The 12209-nt window shown below is 34.6% G+C and overlaps 1 protein-coding gene across 2 annotated transcripts; it reads left to right on the top strand.

The window, feature by feature from the left end:
• Positions 1-529: 529 nt before the first annotated feature.
• Positions 530-8656, top strand: LOC111457520 (membrane-associated 30 kDa protein, chloroplastic). 2 transcript variants are annotated; one of them, XM_023099750.1, is made up of 12 exons: positions 647-785; positions 3550-3671; positions 3764-3874; positions 4283-4347; positions 4545-4626; positions 5015-5089; positions 5495-5565; positions 5654-5736; positions 6633-6697; positions 7187-7261; positions 8245-8369; positions 8429-8656. In XM_023099750.1, the coding sequence occupies exons 1-11, from the start codon at positions 647-649 to the stop codon at positions 8353-8355; spliced, it is 999 nt and encodes a 332-aa protein (XP_022955518.1). In that variant the 3' UTR covers positions 8356-8369; positions 8429-8656. The 2 variants fall into 2 exon arrangements, with proteins under 2 accessions (XP_022955519.1, XP_022955518.1); XM_023099751.1 differs by having other exon boundaries at positions 530-785; positions 8245-8656.
• Positions 8657-12209: the final 3553 nt, after the last annotated feature.

Below are 12209 nucleotides of genomic sequence, written 5' to 3'. Positions count from 1 at the left end.
GGCAATGCACTCAACCCCATGTATTGGAGGTTGGTATATGCTCCCGTTATCTGATATGGAGTCTATAAGTGACACAGTATGGACACGGGAGAGTTCATATCCTGATGAGAACTCGAATTGATAAGTGTTCAAGATGTTCAGATGAGATGAACAGCGCATGGGTCGATCCCAATAGATACATCCGAGCAAGCCAACATGGTTAAGCTATCTCAAGATATGGGATGACATCACGATGCATAGTTGTGTTGTTGAGAACCAAGATGATGATTGAGATATGACGTTGTATATGAGAGACCTTGGCCTAAAGTAAAAGTATGATCGAGCTAAATGACTTGACTTACGGTAGAGACAAGTCAGCTACAGTTGGAGACAATTTTGATTTACCTAGATTTATGCGAACAACTTTATTATTTATTATTATTTAAAAAAATGAAAATTTAAGAACGAGTGGGACGAACCAGACAATGGCAATTCCGGTTCAGTGAAGAGTCGGTTTTGTTGGACCAAAAAGCCAAAAACCGTGTAGAACGAACGATTACGGAGGAACACGAGTGATTCTGTTATCTTCAATCTATCTCAACTCAACACAATTTCTCAATTCTTTTCTGCAACATTCTTGCTTGGGCTTGGCTTGGATTGATCACTCATGGCTGTCCAAACCCACGTTTTTACCGGATTAGCTTTGGCTTCAACTCCTTCTTCTTCGTTTCAACCCTCTTCTTCCAAGCCCGCTACCCTCTGTGTCGCCACAAAGCTCTTAAGAACGTCCTTCCTTAATGGCGGAGGTATTGTTTGCTTTTCTCGTTGATTACAGCTCTTCGTTTGGTTGGTCTGAAGTAAGTGAGAAATTTGAATTGAATTGTCCTGGTGAATAGTTTGTTTTGATTGTGCGTTCTTCGAGTTTAGGAGTGTTTGTGTAATGATTATTGAGCATCTTGGTGCCAGAGAAAAGTGGGTTTTAAGCTTTGCAGGGTAGAGCATTGTGTCGTGGTGTGATTATTAGTTGGCTATCCTGCAATTTGGGCATTTTGATTTTGTGTGGATCTGTTGTAATTACGCTTTTGCCTTTTCCCAATCATTTGGACCTGCTTTTGGAGATTGAAGAATTCCTTGTTCTTATTGCCTTCCTAATTTTTTTTGTTAGATTTTGGAATTTGTGTTTACTTTGTTGGATTAATATTGAGAATTTTCCCAGAACTTCTTTGGTGCCCACCGATCCTTGGCCCCTTTATGCTCATCAATTTGAATTGGGATTACTACTTGCTTCTACAACTTATTCGTGGTCATGAAACTTGTCAGTTATTTAACTTTTAACATCTTAATTACATGATCTCAAAGATATTTGAAAGACGGTCTCGACGTTGACATAAGATATAGAAGCTAGTTAGTTCAATGTAAGTTAAAGAGAAATCTATTTCTTTTTTCAATAGATCTATTTTTTCTTCCAGTGGGAAACAAATTTTCGATGAGTGAATGAAAAATGTAGAAAGCGGAAGAAGAGGAAACCTCATGCCGATGAAGATTACAACGAGTTTTTCCAATTTGCCAAAATATCATCTCGAGGCGACAATTACTAAAAGGAGAGTATATTTACATCAACATAAAGCTATCATGAACAACTATCAAGAATTTTATGTGGGAAAAATTCATGGTTTAAATTGTCAATGTCTACTCCCCCACTTAATGGGAAGCTGCACTTTCTACCAATTGATTAGATGAGAGCCACCCTCCTTATCTGTGCCTTCCCATAGGAAATCTTTGAAAAGTTTCTTAATAGAACACATAGTCTTGTCGGGTATATCAAAAGAGAGACATGGAATAAATGGAGAGGTTATGTTGCATGTATGATCGTCAGGCTATCACCTTCTATGACTATTAGGTCTAAAAAATCTTCTTCCTGGGTAAAACCTGTAGATCCTTTACCCAAATGCTTACAGAAAATCTACTGTTGATGTTCGATGACCTACAAGGGAGAGAAGATTCTTGAGTATTCGATTAACATCTTTGTGCCATTTGTCGAATTGACTTCACTTATCAAGTCAATACGCTATGGTGGAGAGTGGATGGATTGAACAAATTTTAGGAATCAAAGAAAGGAAAAAAAAAAAACGTTAATGACCATGACATGTCATTTAGAGGCGTATAGATCCCAATGTGGAAGGATTAAAGATCACGCCTGGGATCATAATGGTGAAGATGTTGTGCTATGAATGGTGTGATCCTAGGATCAACTGAGCTAACAAGTTGACAGGAAGTAAAAGAACGCTGTTGTGTGTATTGCTTAAAATTAATTGTAACATCTAACCATTGCACGATCCATAAATACTTCAACCCTTGAGAAATGCTTGGGAAGGCTATCTAGGACCCTCCTCTTCAAGTAAGTGGCTATATTCTTTTGGCAGGCTAGTTTTCCTTTTTTTATTTCCTTTTCTTTTGCAGTTTTATATCTTTTGTGGCTGGAAAGGAACAGGAAATTGTTTTTTTTAGGTGAGATAATATGTGGGAGGATGTTTTAATTCAATGGATTTTAATGTTTTACTTCGGGTTCTTGATTCAAATGTATTTTGTAATTTTCCTTGTTTTCGGTTACCAAAAGGTGGAGGTCATATTTGTAGTTTCTGTAAGTAATGCTATCCCCAACTTGGCCAGGCCATTCTTTTTTGTGGATCTCTTCTTGTATTTTGTTTTGTTTTGTTTTATTATAATAATTATTATTATTACTTTTGTAAGAGGTGTAACCCACTTTTGTGATCCAAAGAGTGCATACGCTTCAAAGGTAAAAATGTGAGCTGATGTAAGCCTTGAAAGCATATTTGATTTCTGATGGTGTAAGCCTTTTAAAACATTAATCTAGGATCAGTGAGCTGATTGGCTAATATGAGGCAAAAGTGTGCTATCTTATCATGAGTTTGGAGAACTCGTTGCTGGACATAGTTGATCAGAGGTGTGCTCCGTCGATTTGTGTTAAGCCAGAACAGACTGCAATAGCCGTTGACACTTTAACTACAATTTGTGGAGTTGGTTCCTCTATAAAACTGCCATGCTGAGCTAACTTGGAAACTTCCCATGTACTTTGTACCGTAAAAGTAGAATGCTTTTGATTAATTTCGAAATTAATTTCAAACGTCATAGACCAAGTAGAAATCAAAATCAAACAGTTGGACTAAACATTTCACCTTTGAAACCCCAAAGACCAAATAAAGACTAAATTTAATCTTAAAAACTACCATTGGTTGGCCTAGTGGTCGTAAGTGTCACATAAATAATAAAGGGCTTAAAGGGAACAAGTTCAATCCACGGTGGCTATCTACTTAGGATTTAATATAACAACTAAATGTAGTAGGATCATTAGTTGTTCTGTGAGAATAGTCGAGAAGCATGCTTGTACTCAAGGGTATCAAAAAAATAAAATAAAATCTTAAGAACCAAAAGTGTTCAGTTTTGAAAATTGAGTGACCAAATAGAAACTTAGTTCAAATTTTGTTGATCAAAATAGATTTGATCCTAAAACTTAATTACTCTAACATGAGATAATAATTCTTCGAACAGGGAACATTTTACAAATTACAGAGATGAAATCTTTGCATCTTGATCGATCTCATGGTTGTAGACGTGGAGGTGCTCTTGGTGCCCGCATGAACCTCTTTGACCGTTTTGCAAGGGTCGTAAAGGTAACTTTGAATTGATTCATCCCTTGGTTTAGTAATCTCTGGAACTTACACGAATTTGTGGATAACCATGACATTTGCTTTCTCATGAGTAGTCATATGCAAATGCACTTGTAAGTTCCTTTGAGGATCCTGAGAAAATCCTGGAGCAGACAGTGCTTGAAATGAATGATGATTTGACGAAGATGCGTCAAGCCACAGCACAGGTAAGTTTCAGAAACATGTATTCATCATTTTTCTCTACCTGCTCTACCTTGGGTGTTTGTCCTTTACTTCTGAGACAGTAGTGTTGTTTCTTCCCTTTCAACTTTCATTTATAATTATTCATGATTCAGGTTCATCAGTTGCAAATTAGAAGTTGCATGCTATTATGAAATATTACATAAGGATGTGAAATAACGAGGCACCTTAACCAATTAAGATCTACAAAATAAATAACTTTTATAGCAAAAGGCAAGCAAATATACTAAATATGTCTTACTTTAACTGCTGCCTCATTATATAGTTTCTTCACCTTTAGTTCCATATAGTCATTTTAAATAGAAAGATGGGGCCTCTTTGCCTTTCATTGGTTTTCTATTTTTCATCTGTAAAACTGATCATTTTTATTGAAGGTACTAGCTTCTCAGAAGCGCTTGGAAAACAAGTACAAATCTGCACAGCAAGCTGCAGATGATTGGTAAAACTCTATAACCATTCTCCATTTTCTTAGTAGAGTGTTTACAGTTGGAGATCTGTCATTGTAATATGCACCCTTTGGTGGTTGGGAGTCTATTAACTTCCTTTATTTCATTGATGAATAGAATTTTTCTTCTCCAAAATAAGATTCTTAGAAGATTGATAGCCATTCACCTTCCATTTCAATTTTTTATATAGGTATCGAAAGGCACAATTTGCTCTCCAAAAGGGAGATGATGATCTTGCTCGGGAAGCTTTAAAGAGGCGCAAATCATTTGCTGTAAGTTAGAACAGGTTCTCTTCCAAATTTGATTTGTATTTCATGATAAATTCTTTTTGGAACGTTTGCCAAAGTTTCAGTTATTTTCATGTGAAGTATTCACTCAGCATGATTTTTGCGGTAATTTTTGTTCATTTTATGACACATCCTTAACATGCATGATCTTTGAATTTATGAATGAATGCTGGTTTCTTCATAGAATTATATTTGCAAGAAGGTATTTACCAACTTGAAAAAATCTTTTTTAATTTTTTGTCCAACATGCAACTCATGTTATTTTCTCTCCTATAGGTACGCTGTTAGAAACAATTTTGAATTTGAAATTTCATTTTTTGTATGGAAAGATTAATGACTTATTGTGACTGATGATCACCTTGTTCTACATCAGGATAATGCAAATTCTTTGAAAGCTCAACTTGATCAGCAGAAGAATGTTGTGGAAAATCTTGTTTCTAATACACGGGTATGAACTTCTGATTTATTTTAAAATTATATTCTATTAAAAAAAATTAGAATATAGCCCAAATGTATCTCTTGTAGGCAATGTGAATGAATAAATCATTAGTGTAAACCAATGAGGAAATCCATCTTTGTTTTGGAGCTATGAAAGAATATGTAAAGAACATTTTTGTAATTTCCGTAGTCATAGATATTGGGAAAATTTATACTCTTCTTTTTGTTTAGATAATGCAGATACCTATTACTTTTTTAGTTTATCTTGATAGGTTGCGTATATGATTAGAATTAGAAACAGGTAGTCATCATGTAATATATGCTTGAGTATTAGCTGGATTCTGACTTTATGCTTTCTAAACAAGGATAATTAGCCAATGTCGTACTATTTTACCGAAGAAAATTTTCTTTGTAGCTATTAGAGAGCAAGATACAAGAGGCGAGATCAAAGAAAGACACACTGAAAGCACGTGCGCAGTCTGCAAAGTTTGTGCTTTAATTGTAGATTGTTAAAAGACTTTTTTCATGAGGTTCTTCACATATTGTTGCTGATACCACCTTTCTGTGGCTTTAGGACTGCAACCAAAGTGAGTGAAATGTTGGGGAATGTTAACACAAGCAGTGCTCTTTCTGCTTTCGAGAAGATGGAAGAGAAAGGTAAGGAAATGAAATATTAAAGTCAAACTTAGGCTTGCATGTTACCTCCGAAATCACTCCCGTTTAGATCTTACTTTTAATTCAATTAAATTTTCATATTGAGAATTACGTCATTGTTTACTACATAGAAATTTAATTGAGATTTTTCCTAAGGAGATGAAGTTTGTTTTGTGGCAAGCTAAAAGTTATATTCTTTACTGATATTTGGTTTCTTCATGTTCTATCTTTTCCATCAAAATATAAGATTTGACATTATTTATCATTTTCCCTAGCGACCAGTCTTCCCTATTAACATGGATCAAATCCTCCAACATCCCTACTACTGGTACCTTAGCCAGTAGCCACTGCTATTGCCTCTCTCTTCCTTCCATGTGAGCCTCCAATTCCACCTTTTAAACCGTCCCTCTGTTGGAAAACTTGGAAATTATGTCCCTCATTTTTTGTAGGACTTGGATGACAAATTTCAAACCGAAGTTAGACTGCATTTACCATCTGATATTCTGATCTTTTTTTTTTCAAATTTCCCTTATGATCAAATATTTACATCAATAACTCTATCTTCACTTTATTTGTTCGACATATGAATCCATGCCTGTAACTTCACTACGCAGTTTTGCATTGTGATGTGAGCCCTTTGTTGGCTGGGTGGCCAAGCAGGCCCCCGTCCTTTACTTGGACTCAAGTTCCCTTTACATGAACATTTCAATCTATTTCTTTCATGTATATGGACCCCTGACATGGTTATTACAGCTCATTGGTGAATCAAATCTTTGCTTCAGTTTTTTATCATTGCTTGATCTTTCAAACAGAAGATTTTTTAAGCTAATATTACTTTATTTAGACAAGTTTTCGTAATGAGATTCTTGTATATTTTTCATTCCTCAAAATCTTGGTAGTTATGGCAATGGAGTCTCAAGCAGAAGCTCTTGGACAGTTAACTGCTGACGATCTTGAAGGAAAGGTAACAGTTCTGTTTTCCCTCCAAATTTATTTTGTGCTTAATTTTATTGATTCAGCTTAAAAACAGAGAGGACAGGTACCATTTATATTAAAGCTCTTGACACTTACTTCTTTGGTTAAGTATTTTGTAAGGAAGGACTCCAAAATAACATCTTTGCTCGGTATACAAACTAAATGATCTCTCTCGGTTTTTTTTTTAATTAAAAAATGATTTGTTTGTTTGTTCTTTTTGGTATAGCATATTTTGAATGTTGGCTAATGTTGAAAATAATTTGTTACTCTAAAGTGTGACAAAATATCTTTTTCCTAAGATAAAAATACACCTGGTTCTTTGATAGAACTTTATCTTCAGTCATGGAAATTAGAACTTAATCTCCAAGGCATTATAAATAATACTATCTGACTTGTGATTGAATGTTTGTTAGGCCTAATGTTCAGTGGTTTGCTAGGTTAGTACACTTTTTGCTCTGACTTATTTTCAATGTTGTAGTTTGCTCTGTTGGAGGGCTCATCAGTCGATGATGAGCTAGCGAACTTGAAGAAAGAGTTATCTGGAAGCTCAAAGGTAAGTCATAGGTTAAAATTATATTTTTTTATTATTGTATTCTTTGTAATGCACTTTACACTTTACAGCGGGAACTGCTCTGAATTTGTTGCTCTTTGTTTCCTCGTTTATTCCTACTGTCCTCGATGAGAAACTATTTGGTAGCGATTGTCCTCAGCCCATATCCTACCCTTCGTTGGGATTCCAGAGCCTTGTCCAATATGAAAACGCTGGATGTTAGTGATCTTCTACCGTGCTTAGGGAGTTTCATTGTTGCCCAAAGAGAAGGGATGTCCATTTCTTGAACCCTAATTCTTCTGAAGGGTTCTTGTGTAAATCCTTTTTTCTTTATTTAGTTAATCATTTTCCTTTTGAGTGATTCAATTTTTGTGGAAGGTGAAAATTTTCAAGAAGGTCAAGTTTTTTATCTAGCAGGTGCTCCATTAAAGAGTTAACACCTTAGATAGGGTTTCGAGGAGGTCTCCCAACTTGATCATATTCTTTGGAGTTGTGACTTTGCTTGTGCGGTTTGGAGCCCTTTTTTATGAGTTTGGTGTTAGTCATAGAGACTGCAAAGAGATGTTAGAGGAGTTCTCCTTTTCGGGAGAAATGAAGATTTTTGTGGCATGTTGGGGTGTGTGGCATTGTGTGGGGACTTCGGGAAGAAAGTGTGAGATACCACATGGGTTGGGGAGGAGAACAAAACATTTTTTATAAGGGTGTAGAAACCTCTCTCTAACAAATGCGTTTTAAAACCATGAGGCTGATGACGATATGTAATGGAGCCAAAGCAGACAATACCTACTAGCGGTGAGCAGGGCGGCTAGGGATGGATCTTTCAAGTCAAATATTGTAGTGTTATCGGTTAATTTTCAATTTTCCAAACATGTCCTAGAACTTGGGGATGAAAAAGGATTGAGTATCATCCTTTCAGTTGACATACTCATATGATATATAACATTCCTCTAGTGTTTGAACCTAAAAATGGGATTCTCTGTGTACAGAAAGGAGAACTTCCACCAGGAAGAACTGTTTCTGGCAGCGCGTTTCCGGTTCGTGATGCCGAGATCGAGTCGGAACTGAATGAACTGAGGCAAAAAGCAAGAGAATTGTAGGGGTATGGCAGATCATTAGAATCTCTAATGTCCAAATTTTGATGTCAGTAAGTGACATCTAATGGGCTTCCACATTAGAATTACATTGTACAGGAAGAAAATGATCCAAACAGATCAAACATTGTATAGCTAAACTCCAATTTTTGGACAGAGGATGCATTGCAGAACTTGTTTAGTTCATATATATTGATGAATCTGTGGGATCAAATGTTGTTTGTAAGTTCAAAATACCATCGGCAGTTTGCACAAAAGCTTGCTAGCTTCTGTTTGCATCATGCAATTGAAATTTGTGTTTAGGACACTTTTCCTCTTCTTCAACAATTTAATCATAATGTTTGAATTCTAGGGTTTCATTTTGGTCTACTTTTAATTAGTCAATTTTAGTTTCTATAATTTCAATAAATTTTAATTTTAATCCCTATACTTCCAATAAATTATAATATTCGCCTTTCAAAGTTGATTTTTATCCGAGATGGATAAATAATAGTAGTAATTTTTATCCAAGAAAATATATTTTCTCGATATATTTTTTTTTTAAACAAAGGGTTTCTAATATAAGCTTTAAAAAAAAAAACCCGACTAAGATCCTGGGCCAAACTTGATATTTATTGAAAGCAGAAGGATTAAAATGAAAACAAATTTAAAGTTAATCATGTTTTTTATTTGGAGGATTTGTAAGATTTTATACTTTATTTGAAGTTTTTGGTGAGAAATTAATTTTTTTTCTCCATTTAAGATAAATTAAAAATAATTATTTAGTATACGGGTCTTGAAATTTTTTATATTTATATTTTGAATGTTCGCAACTGAAAAATAAAAAATAAAAAATTTATAAACCTAAACCTAATTTATCTAAAATTAAAAATTTATTAACCTAATTTATCCAAAAATAATAAATTTCATGTATTGGGTTGCTGCAAGCCATCCAATTCCTTAGTCAATCTCTTGCTTTTTAGTTCATTTAAAGTTATTTATTTATTTGAAAATAAAGAAAAATTAAAAGAAAAAAAAAATAGTCAATTCAAATATTCAAATCTTGGACCCAAATAAGCATGAGACCATTTAATTAATTTTTTTAAATATCTGTATTTTTATTTTAGAGGATTCAAAATAAATATTTAAAAGGAATATTATTTAATTTTTCAGAATTTTCAAGAAATATATATATATATAAAAAAAAGAGGTGATACTACAATACAATTTATTAATTAAGTTGAAGATAGATATATTTAATTATATAAAATAGACTTTTACGCCATAGAATTAAAATTTAATTTAGTTTATGCGAATTGACGCATAAAAACCCAAAAATAATTTGATGTTATAAAAAATAGACCAAATCAACAAATTATTATATTAATTTATATTAAAAAAAAAGACTCGAGGCAGACATTACTCGTTAAATTATATTTTTATTTTTATTTTTTATTTTAGAAAAAATAAAATTATATTTACGAAATTTTTTTGGTTAGCATTCAAAATTTCAAAACAAAAAATGGTATAATTTTAATTATAAATTTTAAAACATAAACCAAATTTGATCATTGGTTAGCAATATATATATAAATTATATTAAAAATTAATGAATATATAAATTCCATTTATAATCAATAAAATTATATTAAAAAAATAAAAGAATTTTTTTTTTTTTTTTTTGGTCAACTAGAAAACATAGATTTTGGTTGACTAGGCACTAAATTCTGTGATTTTGACCATCAGCCACAACGAAAAGAGTTTAAACAAAACACATGGGAGAAACTTTCAAAATTCCAGATCCAAAACCAAAACGAAATCGCCTTTCGGTTTGAAAAATCTACCAAAGTCAACCAACGCAGCGTTGATTCACACACACAACACGAAGATTCAACACTATGGGGGCGTTTCTGTAGCAACGAGGAGAAAGTACCTGGAAATATCCATGAGTGAGCATCAATTGCAGCCCCAAGCGCGGCGCCATCGCAAGAACACGACCAAGTAAATCAAAATTCCTTCCTCAACACGAAACCTACGCTTTCCACGACTCTACTTCCCACCAACAACCCCTCACCCATTCCATTTCGCCTATAAAATAAAGCCTCTGTCACCCATACCTTTTCTCAACTTCGTTTTCTCTCAGACATTTCATCGAACACCTTCCCTTCATTTCGCTGTTCAGTTCTCTGAACTCCATTTTCTCTCAAGACATATCATCAAACACCTTCCCATAACTTCTCTGAACCGCAATTTCTCTCAGACATATCATCGAACACCTTGCCTTCACTCTACACGCCACTGCAAGCCACAGCCTTCGGAAATGAATTTCGGGAAATTAGGTGCGGCTTTGATGATTCTCGTCGTCGTGGTGGCGTTTCTGAGCAACAGCGCCGCCGTGGACGCCGCCAGAGTGGTGCCCGGAGACTTCTCGAGCGTCAGTAACTTGGAGATGTACCCGACGGCGTACGAGCAGGCGAAGAATACGGTGTCGTGTTGGCTCGGCCGCTTGTCGTCCGGCCCCAGCCCCAAAGGTCCCGGCCACTGATTTTCTCACCGCACCATGCCTTCGCCGATGAACCTCTCTCCCTCTGTTTTCTTTAGATTCATCTTCTTTAATTCTTTACTGTATATTATTTTTATTTCTGAATTGATTTGATCCATAATTCAATGGCCAAATCAAAGACCGTCTTGAACCCAAATGGTCAAGAATTAGTGTCGCCATAGATTTTATTATTTTCTTTTTCCATCTATTTATTTTTTATTTTATTAATTAATGTAAACTAAACTTTGCTTTATAAAATTTAAATTTTAAATTACTCTAAGATCTGAGATATTGATTCCCTCCATATTATTTATTACTTGAATGTAATATCAACTCCAGAAATTCTTATGAATTATAAAATTATTGTGAAAAAATAATTTTTTTTTCGAACTTATTATTGATATTTTTTCGTGCACATAACGAAAAGTAACACAACATTACCACTAATAGTATAAAGAACAAATCTTTTGGACTTATTTTTATAATTTTTGTATAAATTTTCATTAATGTCTGTATTTTATGGATATTTATGTCATGTTTCATTTTAGTTGGGAGGTGTAAATTTTCCCGTAGCAAACGCGTTTTAAAGCCTTGAGGGGAAGCCCGAAAGGAAAAATCTAAAGAGGACAATATTTGATAGCAGGATCTGGGCGCTACAAATAGTATCAAAGCCAGACATCGGACTATGTGTCAGCGAGGAGGCTGTTTTCCAAAGGGGTAGACACGAGACGGTGTGCCAGTAAGGACGTTTAGGCCCCAAAGCGGGGTGGATTTGGTGGGGGTCCCACAACGATCGGTGAAAGGAAAGAGTGCCAGTGAGGACGTTGGCCCCAAATGGAGATGGATTGTGGTGTCCCACGTTGGTTGGAGAGGTGGAAACCTTCTCTAACAAACACGTTTTAAAGCCTTGAGGGGAAGCCCGAAAGGAAAAGTTCAAAGAGAACAATATCTATTAGTGGTTGATTTGGGCCGTTACCATTTCCGTTGACATTTTTCATAAAATTAGGACCTTGATAGTTCGGATGATTAGAAATCTCCATTTAATATCCTGCTCCGAATGAGACAAGAATTTTTCGTTTAAATGGAGAATAGAATAGTACTAAGAGATTTTTTACGTTAGCTAAACGGGATCAGGGATAGAGAATAGATAATTATATTTTTCCGTCTCCGAGCCCATCTCCGACCCGCTCGCCTTTTACTATATATGTATATATATTGATTTATTTATTATAGTTTTTAATATAAATTATTTGATATATATATATAATGGGATATGAAGAAAAAGCAAGGAACAAGAATATTCTGAAGGCAAGCAAAAGGCATTTAGTTGGGAAACGGC

This window comes from Cucurbita moschata, unplaced genomic scaffold (assembly GCF_002738365.1).
Source record: "Cucurbita moschata cultivar Rifu unplaced genomic scaffold, Cmos_1.0 Cmo_Scf00020, whole genome shotgun sequence".
NCBI classification, from domain to species: Eukaryota; Viridiplantae; Streptophyta; class Magnoliopsida; order Cucurbitales; family Cucurbitaceae; genus Cucurbita; species Cucurbita moschata.
Note: the sequence above shows the minus strand (reverse complement) of the source record. Positions and strands in the feature narration are given on the sequence as shown.